The sequence below is a fragment of the Pristiophorus japonicus genome, chromosome 26, assembly GCF_044704955.1.
Source record: "Pristiophorus japonicus isolate sPriJap1 chromosome 26, sPriJap1.hap1, whole genome shotgun sequence".
In the NCBI taxonomy this organism is placed as follows: domain Eukaryota; kingdom Metazoa; phylum Chordata; class Chondrichthyes; family Pristiophoridae; genus Pristiophorus; species Pristiophorus japonicus.
The window spans coordinates 24746986-24772132 of record NC_092002.1 but is presented as its reverse complement, the minus strand read 5'-3'; the positions used below and the strand labels follow the sequence as shown (position 1 = coordinate 24772132).

General features: G+C 46.6%; 1 protein-coding gene across 2 annotated transcripts in view; it reads right to left on the bottom strand.

Annotated features, from left to right (window-relative positions):
* LOC139239251 (metastasis-associated protein MTA1-like) overlaps positions 1 to 25147 on the bottom strand; it is a 191257-nt gene that overhangs the window by 103871 nt on the left and 62239 nt on the right. For both annotated transcript variants that reach the window (XM_070867950.1, XM_070867951.1), the window contains exon 2: positions 14754 to 14821. In XM_070867950.1, the coding sequence (XP_070724051.1) occupies positions 14754 to 14821 (68 nt within the window). The remainder of the gene's footprint in view (positions 1 to 14753; positions 14822 to 25147) is intronic.

Here is a 25147-nt window from a genome sequence, read left to right as displayed (position 1 = left end):
CAACACACTTTGTTCTCTGACAGTGCTGGATCCGGTTTTATTTTGCCAGCTTCTCCTGTTTTCAGAAGAGACCTGTCTCACCTCCCTCCCTCTCCCCGCTCCCTCCCCCCCACCCCACCCCGCCTCGCCTCCCCCACTCCCACCTGCTAGTCACATATTCTCTGCATCTCTCAAAGATCCTCTTCCTTTAATCATGCTTCTTCCGAGCATCTCATTAAAATCACCACCCATTTAACCATCTTCTGTTGACTTTTAATCACGTTACTGATCTTTATACGTTCTCTCATGTATTTGTTACTTTTTACACAGGAACATACGTTCTCTCATGTATTTGTTACTTTTTACACAGGAACATAGGAATTTCTAGATGAGAAAAGACCAAGGTCCATCCAGTTCTCTTTACTATCCCGGTAATCGCACGATCCAACGATAATGGAGTTATTGACCAATCACAGCGATCAATCCCTATCAATGAGTCTACAACGGATCCAGACACGAGACGAGGAAAACCGCAGTGGTGCAGAGCTTTGGGAAGTAGAGGTCCCAAGTACCTGGTCCTCCAGAGCTCGCTACACCCACCCGACGTCATGTCCCAAATTACTCATCGTCAGCATTATAGGCAGTCCCTCGGAATCAAGGAAGACTTGCTTCCACTCTTGAAGTGAGTTCTTTGGTGGCTGAACAGTCCAATACGAGCACCACAGACTCTGTCACAGGTGGGACACACAGTCGTTGAAGGAAAGGGAGGCTGGGACCGGTTTGCCACACGCTCCTTCCGCTGCCTGCGCTTGGTTTCTGCATGCTCTCGGCAATGAGACTCGAGGTACTCAGCGCCCTCCCGGATGCACTTCCTCCACTTAGGGCGGTCTTGGGCCAGGGACTCCCAGGTGTCAGTGGGGATGTTGCACTTTATCAGGGAGGCTTTGAGGGTGTCCTTGTAGCGTGTCCGCTGCCCACCTTTGGCTTGTTTGCCGTGAAGGAGCTCCGAGTAGAGCACTTCCTTTGGGAGTCTCGTGTCTGGCATGCGGACTATGTGGCCTGCCCAGCGGAGCTGATCGAGTGTGGTCAGTGCTTCAATGCTGGGGATGTTGGCTTCAATGAGGATGCTGATGTTGGTGCATCTGACCTCCCAGGGCATTTGTAGGATCTTGCAGAGACAAAGTTGGTGATATTTCTCCAGCAATTTGAGGTGTCTACTGTACATGGTCCATGTCTCTGAGCCATACAGGAGGGCGGGTATTACTACAGCCCTGTAGACCATGAGCTTGGTGGCAGTTTTGAGGGCCTGGTCTTCAAACACACTTTTCCTCAGGCGACCGAAGGCTGCACTGGCGCAGGTATTGGATCTCGTCGTCGATGCCTGCTCCCGAGGTATGGGAAGTGGTCCACGGTGTCCAGGGCCACACCGTGGATCTTGATGACGGGGGGGCAGTGCTGTGCAGCAAGGACAGCTCCTCAAATTACTCAGATACTGGATGCCAAAATCTTATTTTCTGAAAATAATTGATCTGATTTGCAAGTGGCTGAATACCAACTGCTTGCACCATCTCCCTCGGGAGCCTATTCTATAGATTGATCACTCGCTCACGGAGATATTGCTTCCACAGATTCGCTTTGAATTGACTCCCTTTCAAGCGCAGGCCGTGTCCTCTGGCTGCACTGTTGTGGACAAGTGAAACAGTTTTCCATAGTCAGCATTATCTGGCCCCTCTGGAATCCGAAACGCAGCAATCAGGTCAACTCTCAACCTTCTCTTTTCCAATGAGAACATGACCAATTTACACAATCACTGCTCATAATCCAATCCCTCCATCCCCACAATCATTTTGATTGATCTCTTTTGCATCCTTTCAATAGCTGCGATATCCTTGTTGTACTGTGACCAGAACTGTACACAGGATTCTAATGCCGTCGCACCAAAGATTTATAAAGTGGCAGGGTTACCCTACCAGATTAGATGCAGGAAGAATGTTCCCGATGTTGGGGAAGTCCAGAACCAGGAGTCACCGTCTAAGGATAAGTGGTAAGCCATTTAGGACCAAGAAACTTCTTCACTCAGAGAATTGTGAATTCTCTACCACAGAAAGTTGTTGATGCCAGTTCATTGGATATATTCAAAAGGGAGTTAGATATGGCCCTTACAGCTAAAGGGATCAAGGGGTATGGAGAGTAAGCAGGAAAGGGGTACTGAGGGAATGATCAGCCATGATCTTATTGAATGATGGTGCAGGCTCGGAGGGCTGAATGGCCCACTCCTGCAACTATTTTCTATGTTTCTGCTCAATGTTAACCGTTTAATATATTCGAACATCAGATTTGCTTTTTCCCCCTCCCTCGCAGCTCTAAGGCCTTCCCCTGCACAAAACATTATTAGTTCATATTCTAGTGAAGTCCACACACACAAATTCCTCCTACCATTTTAAAACCCAATCTTGGCTTCATCCAATTATTTCCCAATTTACCTTGCCTTTGCTCCTACTATTTCCATCCTTGGTCATTGGAAAATCCAGGCTAGCGCCCAGTCAGGGCACATCACCGGTGGATGGGACCGTGAGTATGTAACCCACTCCCCCACCCCATCCTCCTCCAGCAGACTTTCTACCCATAGGGTCATTTGTCACTCGAGCTCGGCTTCTCCGAGGGCCTCCACCAGGGACTCCAGTCACAATGGGCGGTGAAAGTCTGCAGTGCTTGGCCGGTAAAAGTGACCATTGGATTATTGGGAAAATCCAATTGGTTCCTTGATGTCCTTCAGGGAAGTCTGGCCTAAGTGTGACTCCAATCCCGCACCAACGAGGTCGACTCTTAACTCTGAAGAGATCTAGCAAGCCACTCAGTTGCTACAATGCTGTGGTTCAAGAAAGTGGCCAATCTCCACCATCGCAAAAGCAACTAGCAATGCGCAATGCCCTGCACGCGATGCCCACATTCGGAGAATAAATCTGAAACAACATATAAAATTCTGGCATGCTGCAGCGTAGGCATGCGAGCGAACTTGGAACTGCCAGCAAATGTCAACTTAAAACTTTTAGTTGCTTCTTCCCATTTGTGTGAACGGCAATGCTCAGACTGCCACGGCACAGGCCCTCACTGCCGGCACCAGGTACCCTCATTCTCTGCCACCTACGAGCGCTAGATGCCGGGGCTAACGGGAAAATGATGGGAAATATCGTGCTCATCTTACGCCACCAGGCCTGCCATCTGGAAAGTGGGGGAGGGGGAACAGATGAGAAAAAGGGGCAGGGATGCAGCGGAGCCCAGCCCCATCCACTCAAAATCCAGCAAATAAACAGACCAGGCTGGGCAAGGCGCTGCAATTCAGGCTCTCGATTTCAACACTGATTTACCGGAGTAGAATATAGAATTTCTGTACATTTGTACGTACAATATATCATACACATTATATATGCTGCATCCAAGGTTGACCTCCTTGCATCATTTACTATATGATCAATTTGCGTTCTTTATCGGTTTATTTCCTTGATTTAATAAACAGCTTGGTTCCTTTGACATGAAAGAAACAGTTTGCTCTCTCGTTTGATGTATGTGATGCGGTTGTGTGAAAGGGTTTAGGGTGTGTGTGTGTATATATATATATTTGTTTTTGTTTGATAAATACATACATATATATATTTATATCACTGTATTTATCAAACAAAAACAGAAAACAAAACCGGAACACTCTGCAGACAATCGACAGGTCAGGCAGTATCTGTGGAGAAACACGAGATTTCAGGTAAAAAAAACCTTCCGTCAGAACTGGAAGAACTTACAGATGGCCAGCAGGCTCGGAGGGATAGGGGGAAGGGGAAAAAGCAGCTACAGGAAAAGATACAGAATGAGCTGTAAAGTGTATGGGGAAGTGGTTAAAAGGCAGGAATAATATGCGCAGGAGACAAAGGCAGGCACAATGAAAGAAATAAAATAAATAAAAGACAAGAGTGTGACAAGAGCTAAAGAGGGATCAGGAAGTAGAATGGGAAGTATGAAAATCTGGCAAAGTGGAGCAGGAGTGTGGTGGAAGGCCGACACCAAAGGGCAGACCATGCCAATGTGGGGGTTTAGACATTCCCACCCTGGCATTAACCTGCCTGCATCCCCCATCGCCAGCACCTACTGCCAGAGAGAGCATGGGAGCTGGAGAGAAGGACTGAGGTTGTTAAAGTCAAGCTGCTGAGTAGAGAGATGAGGTGCTGATCCCCAGAGCTTACATTAATCTTCAATGGAACAGCGAAGGAGGCCAAGGACAGAGAGGTCAGAGTGGGACCGCGATGGGGAATTCAAGTGGCAAGTGACAGGAAGCCCAGGGTCGCACTGGTGGACAGAATGGACGGGTTCGGCAAAGCGATCTCCAATCAGCGTTTCATCTCCTCAGTCTCACCCACTCTTTCCTTCAACCACCTGTGACCACCTGTGACAGAGACTGGATTGTTCAGCCACCTGAGAACTCACTTTTAGAGTGTAAGCAAGTCTTCCTCGATTTCGAGCGACTGCCTATGATGATGAGAGATCATCGCACTGAGCGCAGTGAATACACGACACTCGGGGGAGGAAGCACAAATAGGGAGAGGGGTGCGAAGAAGTATTATCAAGGCAGACGTGGAAGTCGGTGGGCTTGGAATAGATGTCGGTGGACAGCCCATCCCCAGGGATGGAGAAGTCCAGGAAAGGAAGTGCAGAGTCATTGGACTATGTAAAGGTAAGGGAAATTTTAAGCAAAATGAATGAAGTTCTCTAGATCAGGGCAGGAGCAGAAAACAGCCACCAATATAAATTGAGATAAGAGGAACCCAAGTAGGACTGGGACAAAGAATGTTCACCATACCCTAAAATAGGTAAGTAAAAGGGATAGGGAATGGAGTTCCTACATTGTGTACAGGACTCCTTTCTAAACCAATATGTAAAAAGCCCAACAAGGGAGGATTTGCTACTTGGGAAAATAAAACAGGTAACAATATTGGCAAACAATGATGTAGAACAATGGGAAATATTTAAAACAGTGCATGACAATATATTCCGCTAAACGGAAAAAACAAACCAAATTACTTTCACGATCACCGGACGTCTCAGTGCTTTACAGCCAATGAAGTACTTTTGGAATGTAGTCACTGTTGTAATGTGGGAAACGCAGCACCCAATTTGCATACAGCAAGCTCCCACAAACAGCAATGTTTTTGTTATGTTCATTGAGGGATAAATATTGGCGCAGGACACCGGGGATAACTACCCAGCTCTTCTTCAAAATAGTGCCATGGTTTTTTTTTACATCCACCTGAGAGCAGACGGGGCCTCAGTGTAATGTCTCATCTGAAAGACGGCACCTCCGACAGTGCAGCACTCCCTCAGCACTGCATTGGAACGTCAGCCTGGATTTATGTGCTCAAGTTCCTGGAGTGGGATTTGAACCCACTACCTAATGACTCAGAGGCGAGGGTGCTGCCCACTAAGCCACAGCTGAGACTCCATGGATGAATAAAGCCATAAGGGAGCAATTGAGGATAAGGAAAGAGGCATACTTTAAGTGCATAGACAGCAGGGGAGTGGATGATAAGAAAGAATATGAAGAGATTAAGAAAGAAGTCGAAAAAACAATTTGGAAGGTAAAGAGGAACTATGAAATTAAATTATCAAGGAACATAAAAAAATAGTCAAATATTTTACAAACACATCAATAAGAGTTACGGTTGGGATGGGAAATAGGGCCATTAAGGGATAGACAGGATAATACCACAGGCAACGATAGAGAGATGGCGGAAATATTCAATCATTATTTTGCTTCAATGTTTACCAGGGAGCTAGAACAGGTGGACATGTTATTGGATGATGAGATCAGAATTGCCAATTATATGCCCATTCTGCCAGTTTATTAATGTCCTCCTGTAATTTATTGCAGTCCTCCTCAGTATTGACTATCGCTCTAATTTAGTATAGAATCATAGAAATTTACAGCACGGAAGGAGGCCATTTCGGCCCATCGTGTCCATGCCGACCAACCAAGAGCTATCCAGCCTAATCCCACTTTTCAGCTCTCGGTCCATAGACCTGCAGGTTATGGCACTTCAAATGCATATCCAAGCACCCCTTACATGTGGTGAGGGTCTCTACCACCCTTTCAGGCAGTGAGTTCCAGACCCCCACTACCCTCTGGGTGAAAACATTTCCCCATATATCTCCTCTAAACCTCCCCCTAATTACTTTAAATCTATGCCCCCTGGTTGTTGACCCCTCTGCCACTCTATCCAGACCCCTCATAATTTTATACACCTCAACAATATCACCCCTCAGCCTCCTATGTTCCAAGGTAAACAACCCCAGCCTATCTAATCTGTCCTCATAACTAAAGTTTTCCAGACCATGCAACATCCTTGTAAATCTCCAGTGCAATCATATATTTCCTGTAATATGGTGACCAGAACTGCACACAGTACTCTAGCTGTGGCGTAACTAGTGTTTTATACAGTTCAAGCATAACCCCCTTGCTCGCGTATTCTATGTCTCGACTAACAAAAGCAAATATCCCGTATGCCTTCTTAACCACCTTATCTACCTGGCCTGCAACCTTCAGGGATCTGTGGACCTGCACTCCAAGGTCCCTTTGTTCCTTTACACTTCTTAGTGTCGTACCATTCCCTTGCCTTGTTAGACCTCCCCAAATGCATTACCTCACACTTCTCCGGATTGAATTCCATTTGCCACAGTTCTGCCCACCTGACCAGTACATTGATAACTTCCTGCAGTCCGCAGCTTTCTTCTTTATCAACCACACAGCCTATTTTAGTGTCACCTGCAAACTTCTTAATCATACCCACAGCATTTAAGTCCAATCATTGATATACACCACAAAAAGCAAGGGACCCAGCATTGAGCCATGCGGAACCCCACTGGAAACATCCTTCCCACCACAAAAACATCCACAACCATTACCCTTTGCTTCCTGCCTCTGAGCCAATTTTGGATCCAACTTGCCACTTTGCCCTGGATCCCATGGGCTTTTACTTTCGTAACTAATCTGCCATGTGGGACCTTATCAAAAGCCTTGCTAAAATCCATATACACTACATCATACGCACTATCCTCATCAACCCTCCTGGTTGCCTCTTCAAAAAATTCAGTTCGTCAGACATGATCTTCCCTTAACAAATTCATGCTGACTGTCCTTGATTAATCCGTGTCTTTCTAAATGAAGATTTATCCTGTCCCTCAGGAATTTTTCCAATAATTTTCCCACCACTGAGGTTAGGCTGACTGGCCTGTAATTACTCGGTCTATCCCTTTCTCCCTTTTTAAACAAAGGTACAACATTAGCAGTCCTCCAGTCTTCTGGCACCACACCTGTAGCCAGAGAGGATTGGGAAATGATGGTCAGAGCCTTTGCTATTCCCTCTTTTGCTTCTCTTAACAGCCTGGGATACATTTCATCTGGGCCTGGGGATTTATCCACTTTCAAAGCTGCTAAGCCCCTTAATACCTCCTCTCTCACTCTATTTATCTCATCTAATATTTCACACTCCTTCTCCTTCATTGCAATATCTGCATCGTGTCTCTCTCTTTTGTGAAAACAGATGCAAAGTATTAATGCAGAATCATACCCACGTCTTCTGCCTCTACACACAGATTTCCTTTATGGTCTCTAATATACCCTTACTCTTTCTCGTGTTATCCTCCTGCTCTTAATGTATTTATAAAACATCTTTGGGTTTTACTTGATTTTACATTCCTTATGTCCTTTTTAATTGCACCCCTGAACTTTCTATACATCTCTAGAGTCGCTGCAGTATTGAGTTCTCGGTATCTGTCATAAGCCTCCCTTGTTTTCTTTATCTTACCCTGTATGACCCTTGACATCCAGGGGGCTCGAGATTTGTTAGTCCCACCCTTTTTCTTTAAGGAAACATACTTGCTCTGTACCCTCAGGATCTCCTCCTTGAATGCCTCCCACTGCTCTGACACGGATTTACCTTCAAGTAACTGTTTCCAGTCCACTATGGCTAAATCACCTCTCATCTTAGGAAAATTGGCTTTTCCCCAATTGAGAACTTTTATTCCTGGTCCACCTTTGTCCTTTTCCATAACTACCCTAAATCTAACCGAATTGTGATCACTCGCACCAAAATGCTCTCCCACTGATACCCCTTCCACCTGCCCCTCTTCATTCCCCAAAACCAGGTCCAGAACCGCCCCCTCCCTTGTTGGGCTCGCTACATACTGGCTACAAAAGTTCTCCTGAATGCATTTTAGGAATTCCGCACCCTCTGTACCATTCACACTACCTTTTTCACAGTTAATATTAGGGTGGTTGAAATCCCCCACTATTACTGCCCTGTAGTTTTTGCACTTTTCAGAAATTTGCCGACATATTTGTTCTTCTATCTCCCTCTGACTGTTTGGGGGTCTATAGTACACTCCAAGCAGTGTGATCGCCTCTTTTTTGTTCTTCAATTCAACCCATACAGCCTCATTTGATGATCCTTCCAATATATCATCTGTTCTCACAGCCTTAATTGTTTCTTTAATCAATACTGCGCCCCTCCCCTCCTTTTTTACCCCCCTCTCTATCCCGTCTGAAAACCCTGTAACCAGGAATGTTGAGCTGCCATACCTGCCCTTTCAGCCATGTCTCTGTAATAGCTATATCAGCTCATCTGCCTTATTCCCTAGACTCCTTGCATTGAGGTATATACCATCTAACACTACCAAACTTCCTTGTTGTCTATTTTCTAGCCCTTGTTTCCTCTGTCTTTGAAATTCACTTTCTACTTTTCTGCTTTCTAATTCCAGCTTTGCTTCTCTCCCCACTCAACCTATCCGGTTCCCATCACCCTGCCAAGCTAGTATAAACCCTCTCCAACAGCACTAGCAAATACCCCCACGAGGATATTAGTCCCAGCTCTGTTGAGGTGTAACTGGTCCGGCTTGTACAGGTCCCACCTCCCCCAGAAATTTATAGGGGGATGAAGCCGAGGCCTTTGCTGAGGACAGACCACTCAGGGCCAGAGGAGAAGGGATAATCAAAATAAGTGAAACTGCAACAAGATACGAGATCAGAAGAAAATGCAGAGGATCCCAGAGAGGGGCTGGCATCCACGAGTTGTTAAAGTTCAGTGCCAAATTTTGTTTGATAATCGCTCCTCTGAAGCGCCTTGGGATGTTTAATGGGAACATAGGAACAGGAGGCCGCCATTTATCCGCTCAAGCTTGTTCTGCCATTCAATGGTATTATGGCTGATCTGTGACCTAACTTAATTTACCCTCCTTTGGCCCATATCCCTTATGGTTAAAACAAAATCTATCAATCTCAGATTTAAAGTTAACAATTGACCCAGCATCAGCTGCCGTTTGCGGAAGAGAGTTCCAAACTTCTACTGCGCTGTGTGTGTTCAAGGCGCTATATAAATGCAAGTTGTTTGCAGTCTGTGTAACCCGAAAGTAAGAAAAAAAGTTTTTGTTAAAGCTGAGACCAGATAAAAGATAAAGTGGGACTGAGGACAGAGAGTACCTGCAGTTGGTGCTACTGAATCGAAAAGTTGAGGACAGGTGTGTGATGGCATATAGAGGAGAGGCCAATCTCCTGAAGTGGTTCCAGGAATGCTGAATATCACAGGAAACACGGTTAAAATTGCATGGAGCCCTGAGCAGATCCAGTGATAGAAAAAAGAATGGGTTCCAAACCGAATCTTTGCACGGGGCTCCCGCAAGGCAATCGCAATCCAGCACAGAAATACTGGGTGATCAGAAATGGATCGGAAACAGGAAGGGTGAAATTTCAGTTGGAAGTCCCATCATTAACTTGCTTTTCAGGCAATGGACCTGCATTGAAAATATTCTGAGAGGCTGTCTGGCTCTCTCTTCTTTGAACCTAGAACCCATATGGAATGAGTCAGAGAAAGAGATCAGCCAGGATCTTGTGGCCTACTCTCTCTCCTATTTCTTATGTTATTTCAGGCACATGTCGGAAATGAGAAACTATAAAGGTGAACAGGGGAAAAGAGACAAAGGGAAATGCTGAAGATCGCAGCAGAATTTATGAAACAGGTTATTTTTATGAGGGGTTTTACTATTGCCAGTTGCAGGCGTGCCGGAGATATTGTTGAGTGGCTCTGGAAATCTTTTGCTTCGAAAAAAGCTGACCGAGTTTAAGACTTGACCCCTAGGTGCTGGAGGATGAAGTGGATCAATAATTCTTTCCAATTCAGATAACTGATCAGTTGGCTCCATTACGCTCCCTGACTGTCTAATGCATTGTGTTATGATACACTTCTTCAAAAAGTTTACACGACAAAACCAAGAGAATTCACATCAGAAACCACGACTTGGTTTTTGGAAATAAGGACTTGTAGTTGTGATTACAAAAAGTATCTGAGCCACTGGGATTGCCTTGTGTGTACGGTTATTGGAATTTAAAGGTGTTTGACAGACAGTTAAATCCAATGGGGAGAGGTTGGAAAAGTTATGACTGCTCTCCTTGGAGGTCCAGAGGTGATCAAATAAAGGTTTTCAAGATGGTGGGAGGTTTTGATAGGATAGATAGAGAAGAACTATTCCCCGTGGCAAGTGGGTCAAAAACCAGAGGTCAGAGATTCAAAATCACTGGCAAAGATCAGAAGGGGAGATGAGAATGACTTCCACCCAGAGAGCTGTGGGGATCTGGAACACTCTGCCTGAGGTGGCAGAAATAATCTCCACAGGGAGTTGGCCGAGTACTGGAGGCTGAGGAACTGACAGGGCTGTGGACACAACGTGGGGACATGGGACTGAGCACGATGGCTCTGTCCAAGGGTCAGCACAGGCACGGCGGGCCAAATGGCCTCCTTCTGTTTTCTATGTTTCTATGATTCTGTAACAAAGTGACTGCGTAAGTTAATGGTTAATCCTGAAGGCATGTATCTCTGCAAAGATGCAATACAAAAAGTTTACCTCCCAGACCAGAGTGGACTAGGTCCGTCGACAGGATCTCTGTTAAACCAGTCAGACTGTTTGTACAAGAACTACAAATACTGAGAACCAATACTATGCAAGTGCACAATAATTGAAACAATTTCTGTAAGGCACAATGCCAGCTCCCTGACATTGTGATTCTGCGATGGGTATGTTGTTAAATCAGACATTAATCAAAGGTCATGGTCAGAACAAGAGACCAGCTGCACAAGAAGGAGCAAAGTGTTATTAACTTGAAAATAAAAACAGGCAACGTCTTACTCAGCTCGGACTCTGGGGAATGCTGCGACAGCGATGGGATCTGGGTCTGTGCCTGAAATTCCCCACAATGAACTCCTGATTGCAATCGTGCCACTGTGGACAGTTGCCAAGTGAAGGCCAGGCACTTCCTTCAATTATCAGGCTGTTTAACTCATTTTTAGCATAGTAACTGAATCCACATCCACAGGGCCCTAAAGGTGGTTGGATACCATCGGTGGCACTGATGCAAAGACCCACACGTCGGTGACCACTTTCCCCCGAACCCACTCCAACGCCAGCTGGATTAAAAGCCACATTGTGCACCGCCTCCAACACCGGGATCCGCAAAGTGTCAGATCCTCAATGCTGGAGCTGCAGAGTTCACATTTCTGCAGATACCTCGCACTTGGCAATGCAGCCAGTATAATCGTCCCATTCACACACAACCCGAGTGCACCCAGACAACAAGCAGCTTCAAGTGCCGTGACTGCTAGAAATGTAACTGAAGTACAAACACCAAAAGCTAAGCGCAATATAGAATGGGCTGAGACAGTAAAGGATGGACTTTGTATAAACAGCTATTTGAACTCTGTTTCCCCGCTCCCCATCAAAAAAATCCTTCGAAGTACAGATCTGTATGTGGGGTGTTGAGGGGGAAGGGGTGAAATATGTACGGTCATCACCAATATTCGACAAAACAATCCATGCAAATCTATCCCTGCAAAGCAGTGACAATTTCCACGAAAAACAAGGGTCATTCGGTGGCGATACGTGTTGCAGCTTGACAGTGTATTATGTGTGGCAGAGACGTTCAGCTCCCCAGGACAGTGTAGTGTGTGTGGCTCCCCAGGACAGTGCAGTGTGTGTGGCTCCCCAGGACAGTGCAGTGTGTGTGGCTCCCCAGGACAGTGCAGTGTGTGTGGCTCCCCAGGACAGTGCAGTGTGTGTGGCTCCCCAGGACAGTGTAGTGTGTGTGGCAGGGACCCACAGCTCCCCAGGACAGTGCAATGTGTGTGGCTCCCCAGGACAGTGTAGTGTGTGTGGCAGGGACCCACAGCGCCCCAGGACAGTGCAGTGTGTGTGGTAGGGACCCACAGCTCCCCAGGACAGTGCAGTGTGTGTGGCAGGGACCCACAGCTCCCCAGGACAGTGTAGTGTGTGTGGCAGGGACCCACAGCTCCCCAGGACAGTGCAGTGTGTGTGGCAGGGACACTCAGCTCCCCAGGACAGTGTAGTGTGTGTGGCAGGGACCCACAGCTCCCCAGGACAGTGTAGTGTGTGTGGCAGGGACACTCAGTTCCCCAGGACAGTGTAGTGTGTGTGGCAGGGACACTCAGTTCCCCAGGACAGTGTAGTGTGTGTGGCAGGGACCCACAGCTCCCCAGGACAGTGTAGTGTGTGTGGCAGGGACACTCAGTTCCCCAGGACAGTGCAGTGTGTGTGGCAGGGACCCACAGCTCCCCAGGACAGTGTAGTGTGTGTGGCAGGGACACTCAGTTCCCCAGGATAGTGTAGTGTGTGTGGCAGGGACACTCAGTTCCCCAGGACAGTGTAGTGTGTGTGGCAGGGACCCACAGCTCCCCAGGATAGTGTAGTGTGTGTGGCAGGGACACTCAGCTCCCCAGGACAGTGCAGTGTGTGCGGCTCCCCAGGGCAGTGCAGTGTGTGCGGCCCCCCCAGGGCAGTGCAGTGTGTGCGGCCCCCCCAGGGCAGTGCAGTGTGTGCGGCCCCCCCAGGGCAGTGCAGTGTGTGTGGCTCCCCAGGACAGTGCAGTGTGTGCGGCTCCCCAGGACAGTGTAGTGCATGTGGCAGAGACCCACAGCTCCCCAGGACAGTGCAGTGTGTGCGGCTCCCCAGGGCAGTGCAGTGTGTGTGGCTCCCCAGGGCAGTGCAGTGTGTGTGGCAGGGACCCACAGCTCCCCAGGACAGTGCAGTGTGTGTGGCTCCCCAGGACAGTGCAGTGTGTGTGGCTCCCCAGGACAGTGTAGTGTGTGTGGCAGGGACCCACAGCTCCCCAGGACAGTGTAGTGTGTGTGGCAGGGACCCACAGCTTCCCAGGACAGTGTAGTGTGTGTGGCAGGGACCCACAGCTCCCCAGGACAGTGTAGTGTGTGTGGCAGGGACCCACAGCTTCCCAGGACAGTGTAGTGTGTGTGGCAGGGACCCACAGCTCCCCAGGACAGTGTAGTGTGTGTGGCAGGGACCCACAGCTCCCCAGGATAGTGTAGTGTGTGTGGCAGGGACACTCAGCTCCCCAGGACAGTGTAGTGTGTGTGGCAGGGACCCACAGCTTCCCAGGACAGTGTAGTGTGTGTGGCAGGGACCCACAGCTCGTCAGTTTCCATCTGCTGCAGCCGCTAAAGAGGTGATTAAAGAGCACTGCAATCAGCTCGGAAAAAAGATGAGGCAAATGTACAGCTGCTTGAACACAACACAACACCAAATCATCAAGGTGCAGCCACCAGAGCCTGCTCCAGCTTCCCGGATGCTTCCACGATACTTCAGCACCAAGTCAGACTTCCCAGGACTGGCCAGCTGATAGAAGCACAAATAAAAATATGGCCCTTACGGCTAAAGGGATCAAGGGGTATGAAGAGAAAGCAGGAAAGGGGTACTGAGGTGAATGATCAGCCATGATCTTATCGAATGGTGGTGCAGGCTCGAAGGGCCGAATGGCCTACTCCTGCACCTATTTTCTATGTTTCTATGTTTTTTCTAAACAGTCTGAATAATACTGGCAGTTTAAACTCATGAACCCATTTGCACAGAAAAGTTCACAAATATTTGAAGGTACTAAATGTCACCCACCATAAAAACTCAGCCTAAATCCAATTTAAAACAGACAGTCACAGCCACAATCCCATCAGCTGCCCTCCCGAAGGTGCAGGCTTCTGCTGGGATACTGTTCATAGGCACCTTCTGGTACCGCAACCAAGTGGCCACGCTTTAAGTGTGAGCTTGCTCAGTCTGTGTCCGCAGGACGTGTCACCATGGGGGCACCAAGGCCAAGCTGAATCAGGTTGCCAGCTCACGTCCATGGTTAACAGGAACCGCCGGATAGCAATCGGCAACAGGCACAAGAAGCCTTCACTTAAATCAGGCAGGAAAGGGGGCACTCAAACTGCAGCCCGCTCAGTGAACTCTGTGCAGACGGAGAATCAAATCTGTCACATTGTGGTGACAGTGTGCGGCTCAGTGCTGCATTCACCAGCTGCGTGTATTCACCGAGCCAGCCAGTAAACTCCAATCTCAGCACCAGGCAACACCAAATAACACACACACCTCCACACAGTGGCTGGAAGGAAATCCATACACGTGCATTGATTCATGTGATATCAAAACTGCACTAAAATATTCATTGTGCTTTCTCTCAGACTAGTGGAAGATTCCACCAGAGATGAGACACTAGGTGGGGAAGTAGAAAATAAAAGACAGCAAAACTTAGAGAGCAAGTGCGGCCAGCTTAGCTGGCTAGTCGCACGCGGGCCGACTTACTGCAGGCTCAGTCACACGTTTGTTCAACCGCTCAAACTTTGGGTGCTCCTCCAGTTAAACGCTGCATTTGTAAATTTGCTTACCTTGTTTAGTTCCTCGATCCTTCGGATTAAGAAAGGGTTGCTTGATGAATTCTCAAAGTAGACATAATCTGGAAATTAAACAAAGAACTTTTATTCTCCAACGAGCGAGAGTCTAACCACCGCCCTTTGACATTCACCACATTACCATCGCTGAATCCATCACCATCAACATCCTGGGGGTCACCATTCACCAGAAACGTAACTGGACCAGCCACATAAATACTGTGGCAACAAGAGCGGGTCAGAGGCTGGGTATTCTGCGGCGAGTGTCTTACCTCCTGACCCCCAAAGCCTTTCCAGCATCTACAAGGCACAAGTCAGGAGTGTGATGGAATACTCTCCACTTGCCTGGATGAGTGCAGCTCAAGAAGCTCGACACCATCCAGGACAAAGCAGCCGCTTGATCGACACCCTATCCACCACCTTCAACATTCACTCCACCACCGGCGCACCGTGGCTGCAGTGTGTACCATCTACAAGATGTACTGCAGCAAGTCGCCAAAGCTTCTTCGGCAGCACCTCCCAAACCCGCGACCTCTACCGCCGAGAAGGACAAGGGCAGCAGGCGCATGGGAACACCATCACCTTCACATTCCCCTCCGTGTCACACACCATCCTGACTTGGAAATATATCGCCGTTCCTTCATCGTCGCTGGATCGAAATTCTGGAACTCCCTCCCCAACACCACTGTGGGAGCACGTTCACCACACGGACTGCAGCGGTTCAAGAAGTCGTCAACCACCATTTTCTCAAGGGCAATTAGGGATGGGCAATAAATGCCGGCCTTGTCAGCGACATCCCATAACGAGTATTAAAAAAATTATTGACCGTAGACTGAAACTCCTTAATCTCCTCATCCTGTGTCCTCAATGGAATGTTACAGAAATCACCTGACCGAGCCAGGGGAAGGACAGTTATCCCTGCTCAGAATAAATACTTTTACTGGCAGTATTCAGCAATAGAAAGGACAGGACTTCAACCAAGAAGCTTTAATGTGACACTTACATTTGCTCATCACTACAAATTGATCCTGTCATGACCAGACCTGTACTCAACAGTACTTCACCTGAATATTACACAGCTCAAAATACTCTCTCCAGAATACACAATAAATGGTAGGGCACTGAGAATTGTAGAGGATCAGAGGAACAAAGGGATCTTGGAGTACTTGTCCACAGATCCCTGAAGGTAGTAGGCCAGGTAGATAAGGTGGTTAAGAAGGCATACGGGATACTTGTCTTTATTAGCCGAGGTATAGAATATAAGAACAGGGAGATTATGCTTGAACTGTATAAAACACTAGTTAGGTCACAGCTGGAGTACTGCGTGCAGTTCTGGTCACATTACAGCAAAGATGTGTTTGCACTAGAGGACTGGAGAATTTTAGCTACGAGGAAAGATTGGATAGGCTGGGGTTGTTTTCTTTGGAACAGGGAAGGCTGAGGGAAAACCTAATTGAAGTGTACAAAAATTATGAGGGGCCTAGATAGAGTGGATAGGAAGGACCTGTTCCCCTCAGCAGAAAGAGCAGTAACCAGGGGGCATAAATTTAAAGTAATTGGTAGGAGGTTTACAGGGGAGATGAGGGGAACTTTTTTCACCAAGGCTCTGGAACTCACTGCCTGAAAGGGTGGTAGAGGCAGAAACCCTCATAGCATTTAAAAACTACTTGGACGTGCATTTGAAGTGCTGTAACCTACAGGGCTACGGACCAAGAGCTGGAAAGTGGGATAGTTCTTTGTCAGCCGGTGCGGACACAATGGGCCGAATGGCCGCCTTCTGTGCTGTAAATTTCTATGATTCTATGATTGTACAGCATCAGTTTCTAGGGGCAAAATCTAGGTGGGTGGTTTTCACAGTTCAAGTGGATGCAGATGTTACACAGGCAACGTTACACTGCACTGAGATCCTAATGATGGTATTGAACATGTGAGGAGAATGCAGAGAGAAAGGTCCTGAAACTGATTCCTAACATCAATAGATTGAATTATTAGGGATGACTGGGAGTCTTGAAAAGGAGTGAGATGGGTCTTTATAGATATATTGGATTGCTACTTAGAAAAAGGAGGCATCGGCTGACATATACTACTGATGTCAGGAAGAACTCTTCCAGAGTGAGGAGGTACAGAAGTGAAAGCAAAATACATCCAAGATCAACTACAAAGCACTGCTGCCCAGGTCCGAACTCGCACCGTCCCATTCACCCATCACCCTGTGCTCGCTCACCTACACAAGCTCCCAGTTAAGCAACGCCTCAATTTTAAAATTCTCACCCTTGTTTTCATAACCCTCCATGGCCTTTCCCCTCCCTATCTCTAATCTCCTCCAGCACCCCCTCCCACCCCCGAGATATCTGCGCTTCTCCAATACTGGCATCTTATGCATCCCCGATTTTAATCGCTCCACCATTGGTGGCCGTGCCTTCAGCTGCCTGGGCCCCAATCTTTAGAATTCCCTCCCTAAACCTCTCCATCTCTCTACCAATGTTCCCTTTTAAGAGGCTACGCAGCACATTATCCTATTTAAAAGCTTTGGAGCAGCAAAGTGACATCCAAGCCCAACCCCATCTGCACCCAACATCAATAAACTGGGGTTCGCCTCAATGATTCCTCTATCTAGCCCCGAGCCACCCCAGGCAACAACAGCAGCAACTTATATTTATACAGCCCCTTGACCATGATAAAACAGCCCAGTGTGCTTCACACGACATAATCAGACAAAGCTACACCGAACCACATTTGATAAAGATAGTACGATAGGTGACCTCAAAGAGGTAGGTTTTAATTTCTGACTTAAAGGAAGAGAGGGAGGGGTAGTGAGCTGGTGGAGGTTTAGAGTGGGAATTCCAGTGCTTAGAGTCTAGGCAGCTGAAGGCATGTTCACAACAAGCCCGCGTTAGAGGAGCGCAGAGGTGCAAAAGTGCTCGCTGACCTACAATGGCATCCGGTTAAGCAATGCCTCGATTTCAAAATTCTCATCCCTCCATGGTATCGCCGCTCCCGATCTCTAATTTCCTCCAGCCCCACAACCCTCCCACCCCCGAGATGTCTGCGTTCCTCTAATTCTGCCTTCCTGAACATCCCTGATAGTAATCGCTCAACCATTGGTGGTCGTGCCTTCCGTTGCCGAGGCCTCAAGCTCTGGAATTCCCTGCCTAAACCTCTCCGCCTCTCTACCCTCCTTCAAGACGCTCCTTCATCATCATAGGCAGTCCCTCGAAATCGAGGAAGACTTGCTTCCGCTCTAAAAGTGAGTTCTTAGGTGACTGAACAGTCCAATACTGGAATTAATCTCTGTCACAGGTGGGACAGACAGTGGTTGAAGGAAAAGGTGGGTGGGACAGGTTTGCCGCACGCTCCTTCCACTGCCTGCACTTGTTTTCTGCATGCTCTCGGCGACGAGACTCGAGGTGCTCAGCGCCCTTAAAAGACGCTCCTTAAAACATACCTCTTTGACTAAGCTTTTGGTCGCCTGCGCTAATTTCTACTTATGCAGTTCGGTTTCAAATTATTTATCGCATAATACTCCTGTGAGAAGCCTTGGGATGTTTCACTACGTTAAAGATGCTATATAGATACATGTTGTTGTTTGTGAAGGCACGGCCGACAATGGCGAAGTGATGAAATCGGTGATGCGCAAGAGGTCAGAATTGGAGGAGAGCAAGGATCTCGGATGACTGCAGGGCTTGAGGAGGTTTTAGAGATAGGGAGATCAGAGGAAAAGGTTGCACAAGTACTGCAGGCTTGGGTGTGACTTCGCCCCTACCCTGCAGGAAGTATCACTCCAAGGTCCAACTGTTTGTAACTGTGCTGTACCTGCCCTGGGGCCTGCTCACAACATTCGCTTCCCCAGCACCAACATTCCCCACCATAATGAGCAAAATATTTACAGAATATTTTATTAAAAATTCAAGCTGTTTGTCTACAAAAAGCAGATATACACAAGAATCACAAGATTATATCTAATCCCGAGGCTCACATGATGACTAAAACTACAAACTCTAAGGCATGGTTCAGGCCACCTGAACCCCAACCATGCAGCAGCTCCATAACCTACCATATTGCTCAGGACACTGTAAATTTTATGGAGAGGAAAAAAACCGATATATATCTAAGACCACACCCGAGAAACACTAACATGGTTCAACAAGCCATTCCCTGCAGGGTTCCCTTGTTTCCTGATCTGCAGAACAGAAGTTACAATTGAACCACAGAAATTCAGATTATTCTAAAGGAAAAAAAGGCACCCACTCCCAGGGTTATTGTCTTCGCTAACTACTGCACCCAAAAATAACAGCCAGCACAGGCACCATGGCTCAAATGGTGTCCCTCCGTGCTGTGAGGCTGAGTTGTCCAAAATTCGCCAGCCTTACACAGTTCAAAATGATCTCTCCAGACACAAGCCAAGTTTGGACGGACAAAATCTCATACCCATTGTGACCCATCACTGTACTCCTAGTGAGGTGTCAGCTGTGGCTCAGTGGATAGCACTCTCGTCACTTAGTCAGAAGGTTGTGGGTTCAATTCCCACGCCAGACAGTTGAGCACAAAGTCCAGGCTGACACTCCAGTGCAGTGCTGAGGGAGCACTGCACCGTCGGAGGTGCCGTCTTTCAGATGAGTCATCCTCGGGTGAATGCAAAAGATCCCCTGGTACTATTCGTAAAAGAGCAGGAGTTTCCACGCACCACCCCGTCCCCATCCCATCTTTGCCACACTGTGTCCCTTGCCAATATTTAGTCCTCAACCAACAACACTTATGAATAGATTATCTGGTCATTTATCACTCTCCTGTCTGTGGGAGCTTGCTGTGCGCATTGGTTGCAGCATTTCCTACACTGCAACAGTAACTACACTTCAAAAAATACTTCATTGGCTGAAAAGGGTTTTGGGACCAGAGGTTGTGAAAAGCGCTATAGAAATTCAAGCTCTTTGTGAGAGCAATGATTGCAACCATCACTTCCCAGTGAGGAGGATTTTAGAATTCAGCAAAGGAGGACCAAGAAATTGATAAAGAAGAATGATAAAGAAGAGGAAAACTGAATATGAGAGTAAACTAGCGAGAGACATACAGATTGTAAAAGCTTCGATAGGTATGTAAAAAGGAAAAGATTAGCAAAAGTAAATGTGGGTCCCCTATAGGCTGAGGCAGGGAAAATTATAATGTAGAATAAGGAAATGGCAGAGAAATTAAAACAAATATTTTGTATCTGTCTTCACGAAAAACCTCACGGAAATAGTGGAGAACCAAGGGTCTAGAGAGAGTAAGGATTGGTAAAAAAACTGGAGAAATTAATGGGACTGAAAGCCAATAAATCTCCTGGACCTGATGGCCTACATCCTCGGGTTTTGAAAGAGATGGCTATAGAGATAGTGGATGCATTGGTTGCCATCTTCCAAAATTCCATACATTCTAGAACAGTTTCCACAGATTGGAAGATAGATAATGTTACCCCGCTATTCAAGAAATGAGGGAGAGGGAGATCGGGGAACTACAGACCAGTTAGCCTGACATCAGTAGTAGGGAAAATGCTCCAATCTATTATTAAGGACTTGGTAATGGGGCACTTAGAAAATAATAATAGGATTGGGCAGAGTCAACACGGATTTATGAATGGGAAATCATGTTTGACAAAGTTTTTGGAGGTTGTAACTAGCAGAATAGATATGGGGGAACCAGTGGGTGTGGTTTATTTGGATTTTCATAAGGCATTCAATAAAGTGCCACACAAGAGGTTAATTAGGGTTCATGGGATTGGGGGTAACATACTAGCATGGATTGAGGATTGGTTAACAGACAGGGAACAGAGATCAGGAATAAACGGGTCATTTTCGGGTGGGCAGGCTGTAACTAGTGGGGTACCGCAAGGATCAGTGCTTGGGCCCCAGCTATTCACAATCCATGTCAATGATTTGGATGAGGGGACCAAATGTAATATATCCAAATTTGCTGATGATACAAAGCTAGGTGGGAATGTAAGTTGTGAGGAGGATGCAAAGAGACGTCAAGGGGCTTTAGACAGGCTCAGTGAGTGGGCAAGAAAATGGCAAATGGAATATAATGTGGGGAAATGTGAAGCTATCCACTTTGGTAGGAAAAATAGAAAAGCAAAGTATTTTTATATGGTGAGAGATTGAGAAATGTTGGTGTTCAGAGGGACGTGGTGTCCTTGTACACAAATCATTGAAAGTTAACATGTGGGTACAGCAAGCAATTAAGAAACAAATGGTGTATTGGCCTGATACCTTTATTACAAGAGGATTTGAGTATAAACCAGGAAATAGTGGGGGCTTGTAAAAAGGGAACAGCAATAATCATGGGTGATTTTAACCTTCATATTGATTGGACAAATCAAATTAGTCAGGGTAGCCTTGAGGAAAAGTTCATCGAGTACATAAGAGACGGGTTCCTTGGGCACTATGTAACGGAACCAACCAGGGGGCAGGCTATCTTAGATCTGGTCCTGTATAATGAGACAGGATTAATAAACAATCCCCTAGTAAAGGATCCCCTTGGAATGAGTGATCATAGCATGATTGAATTTCAAATTCAGATGGGGAGCGAGAAAGTTGGATCTCAAACCAGCTTACTAAGGAGACTATGAAGGTATCAGGGCAGAGTTGGCTAAAGTGGACTGCGAAAATAGATTAAAATGTAGAACGGTTGATGAACAGTGGTGTACATTTAAGGAGATATTTCACAACTCTCAAAAAAAATATATTCCAGTGAGGAGGAAAGGGTGTAAGAGAAAAGATAATCATCCGTGGCTAACTAAAGAAATAAAGGACTAAAGGCAGATATAATCCCTTGGACCTGATGGCTTGCATCCTAGGGTCTGAAGAGAAGTAGCGGCAGGGATAGTGGATACATTGGTTGTAATTTACTAACATTCCCTGAATTCTGGGGAGGACCCAGCAGATTGGAAAACTGCAAATGTAACACCCCTATTTAAAAAAGGCAGACAAAAAGCAGGAAACTATAGACCAGTTAGCCTAACATCTGTGTTTGGGAAAATGTTGGGAGTCCATTATTAAAGAAGCAGTAGCAGGACATTTGGAAAAGCAAAATTCGGTCAGGTAGAGTCAGCATGGATTTATGAAGGGGAAGTCATGTTTGACAAGTTTGCTGAAATTCTTTGAGGATGTAACAAGCAGATGGATAAAGGGGAACCAGTGGATGTGGTGTATTTGGACTTCCAGAAGGCACTTGACAAGGTGCCACATAAAAGGTTACTGCACAAGATAAAAGTTCACGGGGTTGGGGGTAATATATTAGCATGGATAGAGGATTGGCTAACTAACAGAAGACAGAGAGTCGGGATAAAGGGAAATCATGCTTGACGAATCTTCTGGAATTTTTTGAGGATGCAACTAGTAGAGTGGACAAGGGAGAACCAGTGGATGTGGTGTATTTGGAATTTCAAAAGGCTTTTGACAAGGTCCCGCGCATAAGAGATCGTTGTGCAAAATCAAAGCACATGATATTGGGGGTAATATACTGACGTGGATAGGGAACCGGTTGGCAGACAGGAAGCAGAGAGTCGGGATAAACGGGTCCTTTTCAGAATGGCAGGCAATGACTAGTGAAGTGTCGCAGGGCTCAGTGCTGGGACCCCAGCTCTTTAAATATACATTAACGATTTGGATGAAGGAATAGAGTGTAATATCTCCAAGTTTGCAGATGACACTAAACTGGTTGGCGGTGTGAGCTGTGAGGAGGACGCTAAGAGGTTGCAGGGTGACTTGGACAGGTTAGGTGAGTGGGCAAATGCATGGCAGATGCAGTATAATGTGGATAAATGTGAGGTTATCCATTTTGGGGGCAAAAACACAAAGGCAGAATATTATCTGGATGGCGGCAGATTAGGAAAAGGGGAGGTGCAACGAGACCTGGGTGTCATGGTTCATCAGTCACTGAAAGTGGGCATGCAGGTACAGCAGGCGGTGAAGAAGGCAAATGGTATGTTGGCCTTCATAGCTAGGGGATTTGAGTATAGGAGCAGGGAGGTCTTACTGCAGTTGTACAGGGCCTTAGTGAGGCCTCACCTGGAATAGTGTGTTCAGTTTTGGTCTCCTAGTCTGAGGAAGGAAGTTCTTGCTATTGAGGGAGTGCAGCGAAGGTTCACCAGACTGATTCCCGGGATGGCTGGGCTGTCATATGAGGAGAGACTGGGTCAACTGGAGTTTAGAAGGATGAGAGGGTATCTCATAGAAACATATAAGATTCTGACGGGACTGGACAGGTCAGTTGCGGGAAGAGTGTTCCCGATGTTGGGGAAGTCCAAAACCAGGGAACATAGTCTTAGGATAAGGGGTAGGTCATTTCGGACTGAGATGAGGAGAAACTACTTCACTCAGAGAGTTGTTAACCTGTGGAATTCCCTGCCGCAGAGAGTTGTTGATGCCAGTTCACTGGATATATTCAAGAGGGAGTTAGATATGGCTCTTACGGTTAAGGGGATCAAGGGGTATGGGGAGAAAGCAGGAAAGGGGTACTGAAGGAATGATCAGCCATATTCTTATTGAATGGTGGTGCAGGCTCGAAGGGCCGAATGGCCTACACCTGCACCTATTTTTCTATGTTTCTATGTTTCATTCTCGGGTTGGCAATCAGTAACTAATGGGGTGCTGCAGGGATCAGTGCTGGGACCTCAACTATTTACAATCTATATTAACGACTTGGAGGAATGGACCAAGTTAATGTAACCAAGTTTGCTGACGATATAAAGATGGGAGGAAAAGCAATGTGTGAGGAGGACACAAAAAATCTGCAAAAGGACAAAGACAGGCTAAGTGAATGGGCAAAAATTTGACAGATGGAGTATAACGTTGGAAAGTGTGAGGTCATGCACTTTGGCAGAAAAAAAATCAAAGAGCAGGTTACCATTTAAATGGAGAGAGATTGCAAAGTGTTGCAGTACAGCAGGACCTGGGGGTACTTGTACATGAATCACAAATAGTATGCAGGTACAGCAAGTGATCAGGAAGGCCAATGGAATCTTGGCCTTTATCTCAAAGCGGATGGAGTATAAAAGCAGGGAAGTCTTGCTACAGTTGTACAGGGTATTGGTGAGGCTACACCTGGAATACTGCGTGCAGTTTTGGTTTCCATATTTACGAAAGGATATACTTGCTTTGGAGTCAGTTCAGAGAAGGTTCACAAGGTTGATTCCGGAGATAAGAGGATTGTCTTATGAGGAAAGGTTGAGTAGGTTGGACCTCTACTCATTGGAATTCAGAAGAATGAGAGGTGATCTTATCGAAACGTATAAGATTATGAGGGGGCTTGACAAGGTGGATGCAGAGTGGATGTTTCCACTGATAGGGGAGACTAGAACTAGAGGGCAAAATCTTTGAAAAATAATTTTAAAATCATTTAAAACTGAGATGAGGAGAAATTTCTTCTCTCAGAGGGTTGTAAATCTGTGGAATTCGCTGCCTCAGAGAGCTGTGGAACCTGCGACATTGAATAACTTTAAGACAGAAATAGACAGTTTCTTAAACGATAAGGAGTTATAGGGAGCGGGCAGGGAGGTGGATCTGAGTCCATGATCGGATCAGCCATGATCGTATTGAATGGCGGAGCAGGCGCGAGGGGCCGTATGGCCTACTCCTGCTCCTATTTCTTATGTTCTTACGTTCTGATAAGAGTAAAGACGTCTTACTGCAATTATATAGGGCCCTGGTGAGACTGCACCTTGAGTATTGTGTACAGTTTTGGTTTCCTTACCTAAGGATATACTTGCCATAGAGGGAATGCAACGAGGGTTCACTAGACTGTTTCCTGGGATGAGGGGATTGTCCTATGAGGAGAGATTGAGTAGACTAGGCCTATATTCTCTGGAGTTTAGAATAAGAGGTGATCTCATTGAAACATACAAAATTTTTACAGGGCTTGATAGGGTAGATGCAGGGAGGATGTTTCCTTTGGCTGAGGAGTCTAGAACCAAGGGTCACAGTCTCAGAATAAGGGGTCAGCCATTTAAGACTCAGATGAGGAGAAACTTCTTCACTCAGAGGGTGATGAATCTTTGGAATTCTCTGCCCCAGAGGGCTGTGGAGGCTCAGTCGTTGAGTATATTCAAGACAGAGATCGATAAATTTTTGGATATTAAGCGAATCAAGGGATATGGGGATAGTGCAGGAAAGTGGAGTTGAGGTCGAAGATCAGCCATAAGTTCACTAAATGGTGGAGCAGGCTCGAGGGGTCGAATGGCCTACTCCTGCTCCTAATTTTTAGGTTCTTATGACTGTACCAGTGAGCGCAGCAATTAACCACGGCCCACTTGCAACACAAGGTCAGTTGGATTTCCCGTGTACCTACAATTACAGAGAGAAATCAGCTTCTTTGTGATAGAGCTCACATTGAATGGTCATTTTGAAGAAATATTTGTT